Raw genomic sequence first — 20,989 nt, 5'->3', positions numbered from 1 at the left:
TTGACTGACCTCTATAAGAAGAGCATAGTCCATTTGTCATCATCACAGGCTCTTCAGGTAAAAGAACTTTTGGCAAATTATGCTGACATCGTTTCGAAAGGAGATCATGACCTTGGCTGCACAAAACTTGTAGAGCACAGAATAAACACAGGCAATCACCGTCCAATAAAGATCCCTCCAAGGAGAATAGCTCCAGCAAAGCGACAAGAGATAGAGAAGGTCATGGATGGTCTAATTAAGGAAGGGATAGTCGAGAAATCAGATAGTCCCTGGTCAGCTCCCGTTGTATTAGTCCAGAAGAAGGATGGGACCTAACGTTGCTGTGTAGACTTCAGAGCTCTTAACTGCATAACCGAAAAAGACTCATACCCACTGCCAAGAATTGATGATACTCTTGATGCCCTAAGTGGAGCCAGGTGGTTTTCAACTCTGAACTTAAAGTCAGGTTTCCATCAAGTAAAAATGAGATGAGAAACTGCAGATGGGAAAGTTACGACCTGGCAAACGGTTATACCGAGAAAGTTACTGATACTGTAACAGGAGGACATCTCGGAGTTAAGAAAACATTGAGTCACCTACGACACAGATTTTACTGGATAAGTATGAGACAAGATGTGGAAGAATGGTGCAGAACATGCAGTACATGTTGTGCTAAAAGGGGACCCAAGCATAAGAGACATGCTCCAATGAAGTAATATCAAGTTCGTGCACCAATAGAAAGAGTAGCCATCGACATTGCTGGTCCTCTCCCCCAAACTCGTGCTGGAAACAAGTACATTTGTGTGGTGATGGATTATTTCACCAAGTGGCCTGAGGCATATGCAATACCAAATCAGGAAGCTACAACTGTAGCTTTGGCTATTAGTGATTTCTTCTTCAGATTTGGTATGCCATATGAACTGCATTCAGATCAAGTCCATAACTTTGAATCAGCTGTGTTCCAAAAATGCTGCAAGTTGTTTGGCATCAGAAAGACCAGGACAATGCCACTTCACCCATAGTCTGATGGGATGGTAGAAAAGTACATCTGGAGACTGGGACAGGAATTGGCAAAGTTTTGTAATAGCCACCAAGATGACTGGGATGTCTTACTCCCTATACTATTGATGGCCTATAGGACAGCAGAGCATGAAACCACTGGATACACTCCAGCAAAGCTGATGTTTGGTCGGGAACTTCGGTTGCCAGTGGATCTGTTAACAGGACGCCCACCTTATGAAGAGTTGCCTGAGAATGTGTCAGAGTTTGTGAAAGTGTTATCGGAAAGGATGGATGATATTCAACATCAAGTGCGTTCAAACTTGAAAACATCTGCTGATTTGATGGAGCTATCTTATGATAAGAGATCTACTGAAGTCAGCTTTGAACCAGGAGACAAGGTGTGGTTGTATAATCCCAGGAAGACCAAAGGGAAGTCTCCTAAGTTGTCTTCTCCATGGGAAGGCCCATATGACATAGTGTATCATCTCTCAGACGTGACTTTCCGGATAAAATATGGTCGGCGAGGTAAGCCAAAAGTGGTGCATGCCAACAGGCTTTGGTGATATCACGGTCCAGGACATTTCAGTTGGGAAAAAGTGGACAACAGAACAAATGATGCTGCTGAAGATGTGCCATCTGAAGAAGCCACTGTCAAAGAAGAAACTCTACTCAGTTTTGAGAAGGGAAACGGTGAAGCTCTTGATGAAGTTACTACCACTGATGCGACTGTCACCGATGATAGGACATTTCGTGATGAAGCAGATGAACCGCATATGAAGCAGAAGCCAACAAGACGGAGACCAGTACGGAAGAAGATATGTCCCATAAAATTAAGAGACTTTGTTGAATTGTAATTTTGTGCTTGTAATTCTGTACATTTAATTAAGTTATTGTTGTTTTTTATTGGTTTAATGTAAGTGGCTATTGTTCGGGACGAACAATACTAAGGAGGGACAGTGTTGCATCAGCCGAGGTCACGTGACTAGTATCACGGCACGTCCTTTTCGAATCTTCGTGAATTGTCGAGAGACTACTAGATTGGGGGTTGTCTTGTATATATAAAATGGTCACAACGTGACGGCAATAGGTGTAAGGTGTGTGTAACTGAACTGCGGAGAGAGAATATTGTTGAGCACGTGAGACGTTCGTTGAGAATTATAGAGTTTCTTATAGTGTGACTGTTGAAATTAAGTGTATCGCAAAGTTATATTCAGAAAGAATAAACCAGTTTTATTTAAGAAAGGACTTGTGTCGCTAAAGTTTCATCGGAACGATGTTACGGAAAATTAACTAACAAATGAAGGCGTAACAATAGCATAAAATCTCAGCTAATAATCCATATTTTAATAGTATACAAGTTTTAAGTTCTTAATTCTACATGGCAATGTAGAAAAATCCTGAAATTCCACTAGTGTGACCCACATGAGACATTTTGTCTTAGCATGTCACCATCATCCCTATTTTATCCATCACCCCTTTAAAATGTACAAAATTAAATGTAAATTACACTCTATAAAATCGTTATTGCTCAGACAAACCATAATTTTGATAATCTTAAATTTTGTTCGGTTACAGAGTTGTCAAATAGAAAATCAGGCCCCTCCTACCACACCCGTCACATCTTTTCTTTCACAATTCGTTGATAGTTCTCTCTTACATTTCATTATATATTACCTATAAGTAATAGAAAGTCAAGGTTTTCATCTATCAAATGATGTATTGTATAATGTTGTCTTCTGAACAGGAAAGAATCAGTTTTACCCAAAGTAAAAGCTTTGTTCCCATGAGAAAGTTAACACTAGATTGGATGAATTTGTGATGGCTCTTGTTGCATAGTTATAAAGACAAAAATTTTGAGAAGTAAGAGAATTTGTCTACTTTTTGCATGTTATTAATTTTATATTCTTTGATGCATTATTTAATTGAATAAAAAATATCAAGTGCATTACTATTTCTATTATAAAAAGTTAGGGTTAACTCTCTTTGAAACCCGATGGCAAGAAAAAAGAAGATTAGTTAAGTGTTTTATTTCTTATTTTTCATATTTGTTCTTTATTTCTTATTATTATTATAAAAGTAATTAAAATCTAAAAATACAGATCTTTTTAAGTTACTTAAGACTAGATTAAGTAAAATAAGTAAAAATAATAGTGTAATTAATACTAATTGTGCATTCACAAGCAATGTACGTGAGCAGCTCGTGGGTAATGTAATTCGATAGTGAAACATGACCTGCACATTCTCTGAGCAATTTACAACTTTTTATGGCTAGGTAAGTAGTCAGACACAGTTCAAAGGACAATAAAACAATAAAATTTATTTATAAATCGATGTATACTGTTATAAACTTAAAGATACTTAGGCTAAGCGAATGGTGTTTCATGTTACAATTTGAAGTCATTCTAAAATGACAAAAAGGTCAATTTACGTTTATTTCTATATATTTTTTGGTGATTACGTGGTCGGTCAAATAGACCAATCCCATTTTGAGATAGGGTAGAGAAAGTAACAGATAAACTATAAACTATGAAAAGAAAAACGTTTGAAAAGGATTTAGGAGGTTTTCAGTATTACACAAAGGAAATTTGAGATAAGGAAAAGTATTTTTCATTTTAACATGAAAAATTACTTTGCACTCAAACTATTCAAAACAAATACTCAATATATTCATGGAGAAATCTTCATTTTATTTTATTAAAAATACTTCACTATGAATTTTGACTTTTTGTATGTAAAAGACTTGTAATAATAACTGAAAGACTGCCAAATTTTGTGAAGATGTATATACACTATATTGAGAGTTATTAGTATTAAATCTATAAATACTTTAAACAAGTACAAAAAGGTTACATGGTCGGTCAAATTGACCAAGAGTGTTAAGATGGAACAGGTTGCCTTCCAATGTTGTGGAGACGGTAAAGTTAAATGAGTCTAAGAGAAAGCTTGATAACTATATGAACGATAAGGGCTGGTTTTGTGTTTTTTTTTACTTAATAGCTTTAGTTTAGTTTAGAGCATGGGATAGCCTAGATGTACCAATAAGTCCTTTGTTGACTCTAAACATTATGTTATGTTAAAAGAAAGAATAATAATAATAATAATATGAACAATTGAGCACTTTTTGTCAGATTTTAAGTTTGTTCCAAGTATCATATAGTTTTTATGATTTCTTTATCCCTTCCATTACGAGCTGAGTGTAATCAACCAAGCTCGTAACCAGGAAAGTATTTATGAGAGTAATTGTACTATAATTTTTGGAAATATATGCAAGTCTTTACAAAATTTTGCTGATTATTAGTAAACATTACAAGGATTTCATACACAAAATATGTGTTTTTTTAATTATGTTTTAAGATTTTTCTATTAAAGATTTGCTCGTGAATTTTTTCTTTCAGAGTGTTGACTATCCAACATACAAAGTATTTTAATTTTAAAATTAAAAATACTTTTCTTTATCTGAAGTTTCACTTGCATAATCTCTATATCCTTCTAGATAATCATCAAACGTTTTTTAAATAAAACTTTATCTTTAATCTGTTATTTTATCAACATTAAATCTGAATGGTGTTGATCAATTTGACTGACCTTGTAACCATCATAAAAATTAATAATCAAAATTATCTTGTTTTGTTCTAGAATAACAGCAAATTGTAATAGGAAACCGCAAATGTTTATTCTAAATAGTTTAAATCTCTTAACAGTATAAATCTATTTATATTTATTAATTTGTTTTATTGACCTTTGAACCATGCCTGACAACAAATACCCTGACAGAAGTTGAAAATTACATGGCACACATGCATCGATATGACCCTATCAAACAGCATAATGCCAAAGCAAAAGCCTAAAATATAAGCCTCTTATCTTCTTAATTTACCGAGATAACAATACTTTGTCAAACCTATCATAGAAGCCCCTCCCCACACTGTCTGACTTTTAACACTGATTGCTGCTCAACCTTATAAGGCTGATAGACATTCTTATAACTAATAGAAAGAGCAGACTATATTATACATAACTCTTACAATGCTTGGTTTGGTTTTGGCAGCAACAGATGTTAGTTGATGGGGACAGGTTGATTTGTATTGATATAATTTGATGTTCAAAACAGTAACAGAATATTTTAACTTATTTCTAGCTTATTTAGTAAGCTGAACAAACTATAGTCATTTTGGGATATTCTGTTCTAGTGACTGATATATTTAATGTGCTCTAAAATACATATTTGAAACTTCGTGAATTTTTTTTTTTGGTCACTCAAGTTTGAGACAAAATTTGACCCATGGAATGTTACTTGAATACAAAACTGCCTTGAGTGTTAGTAAGTACTACAAATGGTTGTTTTGAATGTACATATAAATTTTTTTAGCAAAATGTAGAAATCAAATTTCTAAGCTTAGCTGAACAAAATTTTTCTAAAATATGACACTATCGAGTCACTAGATCACATGCTGTTTACATAACCTCTCTCGGAAACAGTTAACGAGCCGATGCTGTGATTTACTGATTTCAACAAAGGACAAAGTACTCCTGTGGTCCAAAGTATAGACAAAATGAAAAGGAAGCAAAAGTTAAAGGTTTAATGGTTGAAACTGTCAATATAATTTGAAAATTTGAGATAAATTCAAAAGTCAATGATAATGAAAAAAGTTACTATTAATTTTATTCAATATTTTTCAACTTTTAATTTTACTGTATATTGAAGATTTCAATAAAGTTAGTGATAGGATAAAGAAAATATATAGGTTTACCAAAAAAAACTTTTGATATTCATTTAGAAGATTTAAAAGGCTATGCAAATTATGTATGATAACTGTAAGATGAAAATAATTATTCTTGGAGTAAAAATCATCTTTTACTCAGACTGACACAGTAAAGACTTCATAAATTCACATAGATATTTAGTAAAAATACTATATTAAAAAATTGATTTTTGTGTACAATGGATTTAATGTGAAGAAATACTTAGGACTTGCAGTGTTATAGTATGCACAGTGTCAGAACTACAAAGTGGTTGAATGAACACATACAGAGTTAAGGAGTGTTTTATTTCCCCTTCTGAGATTTTAATCAGAACTTGCATAGTACCTAGATAATATAATTCTATAAAAGACTGAGCCTCAACAAGCAAGTTTAACTCTTAGTATCTTTAAAAGTTAGACTTTACTTTGAAGAGCTAAAACATGCTGAATTCTTAAAAAAAACACAAAAAAAACCACAATTTAAGCCTTTTATAACTAAAATGGGGAATTAGGTATCTACAGATTTTGCATCATATCACATTTAATTTTCATTAAAATGACCACATGGTAAAAGAAGGGTTAATATTTTGTTTTGTTTTTTACTGTTAATCCTCTCACTCAATGCAAATTGCAGCCTATTAATTCTAAACAATGCAAACTGAAGCCTGTTATCCCTCTCGCTATAGATTTGGTGGATTACACTGAGTTTCCATACTATAACTTTTAATATGTTTGGGTATCTTCACAAGATTTCAAGCTTTTAATAAACATTATAAGTCTTTTATGAACAAAAATTCAGAATTATTAATGAAACTTTCTTCCTGAAACTTTGTTCATGAATCTATACAGTCAGTGTTGATCGCTTTGAATGAAAAGTGATTTTCGTATTAAGATTAAAAATACTTTTCTTTATTTGAAAATTTTTAAATTTCATTTATGTTATCACTAGAACTGCCTAAATTAATATGAAACATTTTTCTTCAGAAAAACTTTGTATGAACAAAGAATACACATGAAAAACAAGAAATATAGCCCTTACTTGGGTGTTATTTTTTGCACTCAACTGTCAATGAAACTTAAGCCACTTTTTTTTTAAGTACTAATGGTACAAAAACATTAAATCATTTTAATTTCATTAAATAATGCACCGAATAACACAGAATAACAACACACAGAAAGCAAACCATCTCCTATGACTATCATAACTTTTCTGGCTTCCTAACTGTAATTCCCATGTGATTCGGACTGAATGTAAAATGGACAATTCTCTGTGCAGTAAACAATGTAATATAATATGTCACATAATAGATTAATGCTTTGGCTTTCTACTGGTAATAATTAATATAGTATAAAATGTCAGAGACAACTATTGGTAATTTGTGAAACAGAAGATGTGACTGGTAAGCATAACAAGTGGGTTTGATTTTCTAGTTTATGGCCCTGTAAACAAACAAGATTAAAGGCTATAAAATATGCTTTGCCTGTGTAATATTTATATTATAATAAATAATTTATGTTAAATTCCATACTTCTCAGAGGGGTGGTAAAAAAATTAGAAAGGAAGAAAACCTAGAGAACAAATGTCACAGTTCACACACTAGAGGATATTATGAATTTAAAAAATATTTCGTTATAAAATCAAAAATTTAAAACTTGTATAATATTAAAATTTGTTTTATTTATTATGTTTTGATGCTAAGTGTATTCATATACAACAAAAATAAAGTAGTTTAATTAAATTTTGAATGTAACTCTCTAAAACCTCATAACATTCGTGCTTCTACCTGCCTGTAGGGAAAGGGTTAAATATTTTATTATGTTTAGATAACTGAATAATAGTAAATTAGTATACTGGTGTAACATTTTTGTCTGCATCTGCTACAAAAAGTGGCAAGGTAACAGATAATAGGTAACATAATAACATAATAGGTAGGAAGAAGAAGACAGACCAATACTCAGTTGAAACATGTAGTATGTTCCATCACCAATAACTCTTCCTTTTGCTTATGTGTCATTGTTTGCATACCTATTATTATGTTAGCATAATGTGTTTCCTTGCTCAAGTATTTATTAACATAATTCAATACTATAAAATTAACATTACTTTGAAAATGAAATTTAAAATTTAAGTAATTTAAGAGAACACAAATGTTCAAAAACTTTTGTTAGAGGACATTACAAACTGAAAAATCAATAAAATGAAAAATTCTGTATTAAAATATCCTCCAAAACCAAATGAATTAATAATACACATATAATCTAATATTAATTTTTACACTTTTACCTCAGTGTTTTCTAATCTCATATCCACTGTTCTGTTTCTCAAGTCCCATAAGACTACAGTTCCTGTTTCAAATGCTATCAAGAGCTATTGGGAAAGGAATCAATCAATTACATCTCATCAAGTATCAGAAAATACTGTATAATTACTGTATTAACATATAAAAAAAATAGTTATTTTTTCAAGTGACCTATCAATATTATAATCAAGATATTCAAATTCACTGAAAGTCTTATGCACGAATCACAGTTAGAGACACTAGGTGTGGTTTTGGTTGTGGCTAGAATTTCTGAGCATAAGCATACACTTTTAGCAGTTTTAATATTTCACAACATAGGCCCTACATAACAAGTTTCTAAGATACTTAATAATTGTATGACTGACTTAACAATCATCAAGAGAAAAGGGACGAAAGTGCCAGGTGAATCAACTGGTGAATACAAGTCATAAGGGTAATGGGAGAAAGATCACTGGAGTGATTAGGAGTCCAAGGAATATACAAATATACAAAAGCAGTGAATTTCCTATACCACTGGAGAGCTTTGAGGAGCAAAGGAGGCAGTCAGGATTGGAACAGTTATGAAGGTGGAATATGGAAGAAGGGAAATGGGTGTGAATGCAGAACTACCCTCTCGAGTAGTCAAAGTTTTGGGCATAAAGTAATAACCTGGAAAGAGAATAACATAGAAACTATGAAACAAAAACATTGTGGACAACAATCATGAACACAACTGAACAACATCTGCACCCCAATAGAAGCAAAAAAAAAAGGACTTCAAGGAAGGCGATATAATAAGCACAAAGACAAAAGAAGAATGGGTAAGAGCATGCAGGATCACCTCGAGTGAAGCAGGGTGAGGAGAATAGGAAATATAGATGAAACAAAACAACATGGAAAGACTGGTTACCAGAAGACACCAGCCTATTTGTAACCCTAAAATCTGGCTGATAAATCTGCCCTATAGTTCGCTACAGAGGAAACCCAAAGGTCCCGGTAAAAAAACACCAAGCCACAAATAGATGCTAATTGAAGAACATTAGGAAGCAAAAGATGATAATCACATCAGACAAACTGACAGTGGTATGTGTACCAATGGTGGAGGAAGGATGGACAAGATGGGAAGATAAGAAAGCCACAAAATGCAAATGTCCAGCCCTTCTGATGAAGGACTGGACAAAAGCCATGCACAAAGATGGAGTGTGGGAATGGGCAGATGATGTACCCTCAATTAGTAGCATCAAAGATTAAAAAAGGGGGTCAACACCAAAAGCCAATGCATCAGTGGAAACCACGTTTGAACCAGTCAATATGGAATCACCAACAGAACACAACACAGAGTGGTCTGAATTATGGCAAAGACACATGGGAGAAGATGAACTGGAAGATGTGCATATAGGTACCAATCCATACAATCCAGACAGAAAGCACCTTCTGCCCTAGCCAAAGGAGCTCAAATTGGGGAATCTATGTATTGAAATGATTAGCAAGACTGCAAGACTGTTTAGATATGGGACACCTCACTGAGCACCCAACCCTCAATAACTTGGGATCAAAAAAACACTCTGTTGGTAGAATCTTGTCGGGATAAGACAACTGAACCACAAAGAATATATGTCAAACAAGTAACATGATGGCAGAGTGTACAATGTAGGCGATTCAAAATTTGAAAACTGAGGTCTCTTGACTGAGTGTCCCCTTGCCTAGAGATTTACAAGACTATTATAGACTTTTCAGAGGGTACCACCACCAAATGGTCCTGAAAAACCTCACAGGAAGTGAAGTAAAGCTCAAGAAACCACAAGGAGATCTAAGATTAATATGGAAAGAGGACTCGGAAAATGTCCATCTCCTCAAAACCTCCTGAGTGTCAAGGCATGCCATTCCCAACTGGAAAAAGAAGCATCATAAAGGTGACATACCAGACAAGGAGGGAGAACACCCACAGTAGTGCTGTCCTGATCCAAACATTAAGCAGAGTCTATCCAATCCCCTGTCTTGCAAGGAACAGCAAACAGACAAAGAAAACCCACGATGAGAAGGACTACCTCAACTGATGGCACAATTATGAAGTAAATCTCAAACTGCCTCCAAAAGACTCCAGCATGACAATGGGGGTTCCATAAATGGAATTGGAGGCCCAGGCCCTCTGAAAAGACACTCAGAACCCCCAGTTTCCATAGCAAAGAACCACCAAATGTGGACAAAGTGAGATAGTTTGGCCCACAGGACTTGACTTGAAAACTTAATGACCACTGCTGGATGCCCCGAAAATGACACCTGACAAGATACCAACAGCGAGTTACCAAAGCCCAAGAAACTGCAACCTGTAAGGGAAAAGGTAACTGAAAAATTTGGTCTAATCCCCACAAAGGAATAAGTGACTCTAAATACTGTGAGGCTAAATAATGGAAGCTGGAACAGTGATAAGCGAAAGCAAAATAGACTATTGTTAATGGGGGTCAAGGCATACTGACCCCTAAAAACAGTTGCTTCCTCACAATGACTTGCATGAACCCCAATATCAAGGGATGGAGTAAACATGAAATACTGATACAAAGGCTAGTCCTCGAGTAGGGCAGGAGTGGAACCATAGGAAACAAGAGATAAGGACAGAACATAACATACCTGATTAATCAAATCCACAAAAGGTGAAGGAGGCTGCAATGACACACGGCTGATAGGAACATTCAGAAGAGGGGAAATGGCTGTACAAATCTGTCTCTTCCCAACCAATCAAACCTTGAGCAGGTATGATAGGACCATCCACAGTTTGTTCTAAATGTTTTGGCACATTTGGAGGATTGTGTACAGTCTTAGGCTCCTTACCTTATAAAGGACATTGAATTGTTGGAAAGAGTTCACAGCAGGTTTTCTAAAATGGTGCCTGGGATGGAAAGGTTGAAATCTCTCAAATTGTTTTCTCTTCAAAAAATAAGAGTTAGACGTGATCAGTTTAAGATTCTAAAAGGAATTGATGGTGTTGATACATCATCTTTATTCATACTTAGCACTAGAACTAGGGGACACAAGTATAAATTTTGGCAGAGTAGGAATCATTTTCATCAAAGACAGTTTTATTTTTCTAACAGAGTGGTTGGATTTTGGAATAGGTTGCCTTTGTATGTTGTGGAGGCAGCAAATTTAAGTGAGTTTAAGAGAAAACTTGATAAGTATATGAATGACAAGGGCTGGGTTTAAGATTTTTTTTTTTATAATAGATTTGGTTTAAAGGATGAGACAGCCAAGATGGACCAACAGGTCACATGTTGTTCCAAAATATTATGTTATGAAATTAGTCAATTCTTGACACACCATAGCTGTCACTTCATGCAACTGATTTAGAAAAGAAGTTGAAAGGCCTGAAAACCATGAAAATAAACATTTTTGCATAACTTAATCAAAACCACAAGCAAAAAACACATCCGTATAAAAGATTGCCAATCAAAAAGTGGTTAACAGCTGCAAGATTAGAGAGAGTGCTAGTTATGATAGGGATAGTGTTGCAGTCCTATTGGTGGAGGGTTGCTGCATAATCCTTTATATATTAGTATGCAGATAGTTCACGATAATATACATGAGGGTAAGTGGGAATATCAAGGCTAGTGAGAATTTTCTCCGAGGGCAGTACAAGTTGAGAAAAGCTTTTTTTGAGTAGAGGAAAGATATTGTCTTGGAATACGCTTATACACTTAAGCAAAATATATTTATAAACATTACACTATTACTAAAATACTTAACACCTATGTAGCTTAATTTTAATGAATGATTCAACTATAAGTGATTTCATTAAAGCATTCCAATTATTGTTTCAACATAGAAATTTACTTGTGAAACTTTCATATTTCATCTTTATTTCCAAAGTTAATCAATAATTTGTAATTTTAAGTATCATTTACATAAGTGTCGCACTATGGTTAGCCGATGTAAACACAATTCAGGAAACTTTTTTTATTCTTCTTTCTCAATACTGATCTAAAATATATGTTTATCATTATACAATTACCTGTAGTTAAAACTGATGTTCTGAAAAGTACTAAGCAAATAACAGTGCTAAAGGACAGAAAAGGATGATAATTCACTAAAATAAATTATATGTGAAAATGTAAAGACATGCAAAAAAGATGTTTTAAGATTATTTTACCAAATATTAAAAGGTATGTACATTTTTCCTATATCTTAATTTTACACATTTCACTGTAATGTACTATAGACTAAAGTATAAGTTGACAGTAATAACAACAGTTAGCCAGTGGTTACCTTTTCTTTATACTTTGCAAAAACAAAATTTAACAATCATTTGGCTCAAGTTTCCCTGATGTCACTATCAATGACCACCAGACTGTTCTGTTTAGAGAACATTCCACTTCTTAAAGCTAAGACAACAGAAATTCAAAATACACTAGCATTTAATACCTTAATCTAATAATGTACATATTTGTTGGAGCAATAATCTTCAGGTTTACTTTGCACAGGCCAAACCCATCAAAAAAAATTAAATCCAAAACTGCTCACACTTGTAAAATTTGGGTAAAATCTCATTTATTTCCAAATTATAAAGACTACTGTTAATGTGTTCAAAAATTAATAAACCAAAACTTCCACAGAAAACTTGCTAATGTAGGCAATAATGACCATATGCCAAGAACACTTACTACTGCTTGGTCTGTGACAAGGATTGGGTCACTTTGTATATTATATTACTTCTTACATTTGTTATATAGTGTGTCACTTATAACTTCATTTAAGTAGTTTTCATGTAAATATTCACTTTAAGATGAGCAAGTAATACTGAGATTTTGGAAAAATTAAGGTTTTTAGGACATAAAAAACTTGCAATTCTTTCCAAAAAAATTTAGGGATTTACTGTTAGGTGCATAATGTTGTGTAAAAGGATACATACCATACATGCAATGAATGATAAAGAGAAGTTACCAGTGTTTGTTAACCAGTACATACAGATATTTAGCTTGGTTTAAAAAACTGAATTCACACCTGTAGTATTTTAAGTCATTGTGATTTAAAGTTAGAATGCCTTGCTTACTGAATATGGTTTGGACAGTAATACTATAGAATCATCACTAATGTCAAAGATAAAACATAATCAAAAATGTTCAATGTGATATATGATGGGCCTTTCTGTTTAATAAAAAGAAATGCAAATTCATTGTATGTTTAACAAGTCCAAGTATTAAGATCAGAATGATCCTGCAAGCAACACTGTTGAGAATTTCTACATAAACCTGTTTACATCCCATATCTTCCCAATGAAGCTTAGCCTTATTGTTCCAAATGTGTTACATCAAAGTATATTTCAGCCCAAAAATTCAATTAAAGACAAACACAAGTGTAATCTCTGCCATTAAAACTTTAAAAATATATGTTACCTTATTTGCATCTACAGGGTTTTCACTCAGATGAACAACACATCCAGGGTGAGTTTTCTGAGATCTAAAAAAAAAAACAAATAACAGTAGGTAGTGTGTAAGCAAAAATCTGTAAAACTTTTTTAAAGCACAACTAATTTTGACAAAAAGCAAAATGCTTTTATATTAAATGTGTGTGTGTCAAAGAAACATAAAATGTTCACAACACAAAGCCAATTTAACTATCTTTAGCCATGGCATTGCAGCTTCTAGAATGGCTCAGTTTTTTTTTTTTCAAGTACAAACATTTTGCTCATAGCTCCATCTCTCGACAGATTTCAAATCTAGTTACAGCTGCAGCTATGGAGTATTCCCTCTTGTTTAAATTTATTTTTAAAACCTGATATCCTTTTAATCTGAAACTGATAGAATAAAAACAGTATGTCTAACAGTTTAAAATGGAATATAAAATTCAATACCATTCTGTAGTTAAAATAACCAAATTCTAATTTATTTACAATCACAAAGTTTTGGAAAAGTACAAATAAAAAGTAAACTATGTTACAGTGCACTAAATATTTCTCACTAACTCGAGATGCAAAATGAACTATGTACCACAAATATAAACATAATTTTTGGTCCTTGTACATCAAAATGTAATTGCAAATACCACAAAACACATAAAAAGTCCACACGAATGTCAATAAAAATATTTAAACACTTAAAAAAGAATACGAAACTATTAAAAGAGTTCATAAAAATAATACTTAAAAGAAAAATATTAATACTTATTTGAAATATTTAAATACACATTAACTAAGACTTTCTGAAACTTGTATTTACAAATATGCAATTTTAATGTTCATTCATATAAGAATTATTTAAACTCTTGTTGTTTGTTACTACAGTAAAAAAATAAATAAAACATACAAACAGAGGAATTAATTCACCGATTGAATCTAACAAGTCACAATGTCTAATATTTCATGTGAATTCTCTCAACATGCTTGTATACAAATTTATGCATGTATACATATTTCGATCTTCAACATGAAAAACAGAAAACAAATATCACAAATTAAAGACTTGAACATGAGATTGACAGCTGAAAATGCAACTTCAAACTTGTTTGCTTTCTGATGTTTTTTACTAAAAAAAGTGAAATAGTTGGCAAACATCAAGTCATATTTGTTTTATATCTAAAGAGGCAAAGAAGAGGAGGAGGGTAAATTGCATTCTGGAAGTACAATGTATGGAAGGATTTTCGAAATAGATTTTTATTCTATAACAAAAATATTTACAGAAACCAAGTTTCTAACATACATATGATAAAACTGACATTCCTTAGTTGTGAAAGAGAACATTGGAAACATTATTTTACAATAACAATAATTTTATGTGATTACGATGTTTAAATAAATTTTAAAGGAACATGACATTTCATATAGTTCAAAGACAAACAAATTAGAATAATAAGACATGTACATCTATACTTCAAGAATACCAGAAAGTATATATATATGTATGCAAATACATTATATTTTGTAAGTTCTTTCCATACAATTTTGGCATAATGGTTTGATAAGTAAATTTCAAAGACTAAAAAACCAAAAGTTTCAAAATAAATTGCATGACTTAAGAAAATGTAAATATCAATTTTAACACAGTACTTAAATATTACTTGCCATACACTACTATCTTTAGTTTATTACTTTTCAAGTTTCTCAAGTCCTTAGAAATACTTTAAACCTAACCTACCTGTCAATAAGAATGGCAATGTAATATAATTAAATCAACATCTACAATTCATTTGAAACTTACATTTTGATGGCTTTATTCCAATGTATGACATATCCAGAAAGAATAAATGACTCGATGTTCACAGTATAAACATTTCCTCGTTCTGTACCAATGTACAACCATTTACTTTGAAATGGCAAATGACAATATGTAATTCTGTCAAAAATAAAAACAAAAAAAACTATAAATGGCTTTCTAATTTGAAAATAATTTTCCCTGAAATGGTTCATTTTATATCAAACATCTAAGTATTTAAAACTAATTTTACCAAAGATTATGATTAAATTCTTTTTACAGAAAGAAGAGAAAATAGCTATATGCTGAACATTTTTTACAGATTGCTAACCTTTCTCGTTGAAACTTGAGCGAGTGAAGAATTTCTGGTCTTTTCTGTCGCAAGTTCCATAAGTGTAAAGTATCATCAGAACATACACTGATCAAACCACCCTAGGAAAATAAAGGATTTTTTACATTTTCTAATACCGCTTATTCTTCCACCATCATTAGTCCGACTTGGCAGACCATCCAACAACTCTGAGGTTAACTTAACCTTACCATCTGCCTATAACTTCAGACCTAATCCCCAAATCTCTCTCTCTCTCTTGATTGGTCGAAAAGCTCAATAACTTGTGACCTAGCAGAAAGTTTACAATAAACAGAAATGTCGGAAAACCAACTAACTTTGATTTCACTCTTAACATTTGCATCATATAAAACAAAAGGAAAAACTAAAGATTTTGACATTTCACAAAAGATGTTTTACCACTGTGGTATATTTTATTCATCGTAAGAAATTACTTCAACACATTTGAAGTACTTCCCACACTGGCAGGTTACAATTGTATGTGTAGTTTTGTTTTTCTAAAATACAATCTTAGAGCTTCAATTCTTCACAAAGAGTCTACACATTCTTAGATGTTACATGCATAATTCTATGCTGTATTCTTCATAATCAGTAAGTTTCATCGCCAGTCATACATTAAAAATGTTTCTGCAAAGAATAAATGTATAATAACAAGAAACTTAAAAACAATTATATGTGCAACTTCTTTCAAAAGCAAGTACTCAACAGTACTAATATAAACTGTTGTGGGCAGCATACAAGCTAAAGTTACACATAAAATCTAAAACTAACAATACAGAGTTAAACAATTTTGTCAATATAATGCATCTGTTACAATTAATACATTATATAATACCTAAGGAAAATTTTGTTATATGTAAGAACAAAGATGTTTCAACACGTAAAATTTGGAATTGACTATCTTCATTTCTGAAGAAACCCTTTCAAAAATATTATGTACCTCATTGATAAGAAATAAAATCTGAATGACTGCCGAATCAATAAAATGGTGGACGTGGCAATCAACTCCTGGTTTTCCAAGTCTGATTGGTCATGATTAAGGATTTTTATAATACTCCAATATCATCTACTTGTCAAAACTGAAAATCGAAGTTATGAACTAAAAGGAAACACCAAATGTATTTTTGAATTTGAAAAAATATATGTATATATTTGAAACTATATTGTAATTTTAGTAACATTACTGCTCATTAAGCTTTTTTTAATACAGTTTGTATGATGGTAAATACTAAAAAATATATAAATAAATATACAAACCAACGTAAGAAACTATTTCCAATTGACAAAGAATAAAAACAAATCATCTGATGTATACAACTTATTTGACTACCACATAGATTTATTAAGTAACTCTATGGCTTTCTGTACACATGTGCAATACAATGCGTATTTAGTATAATTATAAATATTTCAGAAACTTTGGTTCAAAAACTCTCTCTTCACCTTTCTTCCAAGGAATAACTTGGAAATATCACTGAACAACATCAAAAGGATATTTCTCCCATACATCAAGGAATAACTTGGACATATCACTGAACAACATCAAAAGGATATTTCTCCCATACATCAAGGAATAACTTGGACATATCACTGAACAACATCAAAAGGATATTTCTCCCATACATCAAGGAATAACTTGGACATATCACTGAACAACGTCAAAAGGATATTTCTCCCATACATCAAGGAATACCTTGGACATATCACTGAACAACATCAAAAGGATATTTCTCCCATACATCAAGGAATAACTTTGACATGTTATAACCCACATCAAAAGGATATTTCTCCCGCATATCAAGGAATAATTTGAACATGTCATAATCCAAGTCAAAAAAGATATTTCTTCTACACATCAAGGAATAATTTAGACATGCCAGTGATCCATGTCAAAAAGATATTACTATTACACATCAAAAAAATATTTTCCTATACATCATGTTATGAAAGAATAAACAACTACATACATATTAAATGAGATGTCAGGCTTTTCTTTGTGAGATAAACATAAACCTTGTAATGTCACACAGTTAAGAGTAATCTTTATCTGCCTTAGAAGTGTTTTGGATAATGTTTCAAACTGCTGGCACAAATCTTTTTCAGGTCAAACTAGCTAAGTGAAATATTGATGATATGCACTTCAATTAAGAATTATGCAAGTGGAATCCAGAAATTCATAAAATATGTTGAGCTGAAATAAGGAAAGACTAAAACATGGAAGAACATGACTGGAGTACAGAGCTCCAAGTCTTGGGTGAGATGAGTGATGCCACAAAAACGTAATTAATGTTTGTGTGGATGCATGGCTTAATGCTTCTACTGTTAGTTGTAGGAACAAAAATGAGTACATACCAGAAAAAAAATCCAAGCTATGACCACAGTACATGGATAGTTGATATATTTTAATGTAAAAGATTTCTTTAACCCACTGACTGGTGATTCACCATATAGGATACAGTCATACCTCTGGTAGTTGATTGTGTGTGCTATATACAGTGTATACCTCACAAAAAGTCTGCACATAATTAAAGCAGCCATAGCCTGGTCTTCTATTACTGAAAGGAGTCATATATTTGTCACTGGTTGTAATTGATAATATGTACAATGTTATGGTTGTTTTCTGGAAGTGCCAATTTCTTCTGAATATGGGAGTCAGGTGGCATCTTAGAGTTTCTTTACTCTTTGTTTTTATTTGTCCTACTGGTCCTTCCAATACAAATTTCAACATGAGCATGGAATCTTGTAGACAATGTTTATACTTCATCTGTCAAGCTTTTGGTTTTGTTCAGCACATTTGTTAGGGTTTCATTAGATCTGAAGTACTGTGAATACTGAAATTCCTGCATATCCTTTTGAGTTTGTAACTGAGTTTGGAATTAATGGAAGAATGATGGTTTTCAGGGCTTTTGTCTCTAGATCAAAAATGGTAGAATTTCTTCTACAGGACTGAATGAAACTGTTAGGACAACCATTCATTTAGAAAACTTCATCAAGGATTTTTTTTTTTCAAAGTTGATTGTCATCACAAATCTTATGGACTTAGTTAAAAAAAAAAGACAGTTTATGATCCTTTTTTAATGTAGTGTATATGGTTAGACTTGAAATGTAGATATATGTTGACATGAGTGGGTTTCCTGTAGAGTGATGTAGTGCAATGATGTTCATATTAGTATCTAATAAAGGAATGGGACTTTTTTATTTGGCTTGCATAGTAAACTGGATGTTCTATTCAGGAAAACTGCAATGTCAAAGGATATGAGGCTAAATGCCAAATGTATCATCTTTTTCACAGGAATGTTTTTAATGTGTCAGAATTCAAGGTTTTGGATTTGAAAGCTTCCATATATTGGTCCTATGTATTGGGGTGAGATGACACCCAATGGATATGCCATGTGTTTATTCAAAGAAGAAATCTTAAAACTGGAAATAGATTTTGTCAGTGCAACATGTCAGTAGATCTATTGTGGCTATTACACTTTTGTACAACAAGTAAGATCACCTGTGATGTCAGAACAAACAAGTTGATCCTCTAGTTGTACGTTCAACAAGTAAGATTAGCTGTGATGTCAGAACAAACAAGTTGATCCTATAGATGTAGGTTCAACAAGTAAGATTAGCTGTGATGTCAGAACAAACAAGTTGATCCTATAGATGTAGGTTCAACAAGTAAGATTAGCTGAGATGTCAGAACAAATAAGTTGATCCTATAGATGTAGGTTCAACAAGTAAGATTAGCTGTCATGTCAGAACGAACAGGTTGATCCTATAGATGTAGGTTCAACAAGTAAGATTAGCTGTGATGTCAGAACAAACAGGTTGATCCTATAGATGTAGGATTCAACAAGTAAGATTAGCTGTGATGTCAGAACAAACAAGTTGATCCTATAGATGTAGGTTCAACAAGTAGGATTAGCTGTGATGTAAGAACAAACAAGTTGATCTTCTGGATTCTGTAGGTTCAAATCTTTCATTTCTTGATCTAGAGTGGTAGAGTTTATCCTGCAATTTTCTTGCTTGTTTCTGTGCATACAGAATGGTAGTTAGGTGTTTACCTGGTTAGAGAAATGGTCAACTTATGGTACTGATAACAAGTAAGAGAGAAATTTCTGGTTTGTGTAACTTGGCTAGACCCTACAATTATGGTGGCTTACTATTGGAGATGATTTTTTTGTGTTTAAATTTGTTGATTAGTAATATATTCTGGTTTTTGAGTTGAGTCTCTCTTCAACGGATTATAAGATAATGGCTTAAAATGTTTTATGGTTGTGTAATTTCTTTAATACAACAGTCTTGTTATCTTTGTTTACAGGAAGAATGATGATTGACAGGTCTCTATTTACAGTTTCTAATTGCTTTTTCTTCTTAAGTAAATGCAATGTGTGGGAGTATCCAATTACATACACAACTGGTCTCAACAAAATTATTAGTAGTAATATTTTTATGCTAATTTTTAAAACTTATGTTTTAAATTTGTACTTTAAGAAATAAATAATATTCTCCAATACTCATAGCTGCGAGCCACCCTACCAACTGTGGCAAAATATTTTAGCACTTGTTACCTTTGATTTTTTTATGTACTTCACTAATTTTCACTATGTAATTTCTTAGCACTTATCATGTACATAAATTATAATAATGCCAGTCATAAAAAATAATATGCACAACTTTTTCCATAACTGTGGACATGGCCTAGAAGTTACCATGGTGAACCTAAGAGCCCAGAGTTTGACACTTGATGCTGCTGAAAACATTTCATATTTTCAGCTGCAAGCCCATCATAAAAGTGATAGTCAATCCTATCATTCCTTTCAAAAACCACACAAAACCCTTGTTGCAGTAGGTGCTGCCCTCTCTTTGGCAAATAGTTTCAATTATGTCGGAACAATAATGGTCTATGTTTTATATAGGCCAAGTGCACATAAGATGCCACTCATGCTGTGAAAATTTCAACTTCATAATTCTCTTCAAAATATTTTTCTGAATCTTCATATTTTAATACACAAACTTAGTTTCCAGTTTTTAGAACTACTATCAAAAATTTTATTTCATCAGTGTTTTAACAGTTTCTAATATTGTATTTGAAATTCTTGTATTTATTGAGATCACATTTGCCAAGAAATGAACAGTATATTGGTCTTTGTAATGAATGTTTCATTAGACAATGTTGTTGTTGTTATATTTGTAGATATACACAAAGTCTAATCAGTCTGGTTGGAATATGTATACAAGTTCATTAGTATGATTGTGCATCTTCTAGAGAATGGATGCTGTATGTAACACAAGTCCACAGCTTGATAAGTATGGTTTATAAAAATGACTTGGGTTATAATACTGAAAGCATTTTCAAGCTTTCTCATCCCCTTCTAATGAACACGATTAAAGACATGCATCAAATCCTAGCTGATGATACAGTCACTGTTAATGTTGTATCACAAACTTCCCTTACCATACTTTCTT

The 20,989-nt window shown here is 32.5% G+C and overlaps 1 protein-coding gene across 1 annotated transcript in view; it reads right to left on the bottom strand.

Annotated features, from left to right (window-relative positions):
* LOC106465433 (syntaxin-binding protein 5-like) overlaps positions 1-20,989 on the bottom strand; it is a 146,765-nt gene that overhangs the window by 109,874 nt on the left and 15,902 nt on the right. Inside the window, exons 3-7 of the mRNA XM_022393333.1 lie at positions 16,473-16,554; positions 15,515-15,615; positions 15,190-15,324; positions 13,390-13,453; positions 8,008-8,091 (exon numbers count right to left, since the gene is read on the bottom strand). Of these exons, the coding sequence (XP_022249041.1) occupies positions 8,008-8,091; positions 13,390-13,453; positions 15,190-15,324; positions 15,515-15,615; positions 16,473-16,554 (466 nt within the window). The remainder of the gene's footprint in view (positions 1-8,007; positions 8,092-13,389; positions 13,454-15,189; positions 15,325-15,514; positions 15,616-16,472; positions 16,555-20,989) is intronic.

Source organism: Limulus polyphemus, unplaced genomic scaffold, assembly GCF_000517525.1.
Source record: "Limulus polyphemus unplaced genomic scaffold, Limulus_polyphemus-2.1.2 Scaffold1942, whole genome shotgun sequence".
Classification (NCBI taxonomy): Eukaryota; Metazoa; Arthropoda; class Merostomata; order Xiphosura; family Limulidae; genus Limulus; species Limulus polyphemus.
The sequence above is the reverse complement of the archived record's forward strand: the minus strand, read 5'-3'. Positions and strand labels throughout refer to the sequence as shown.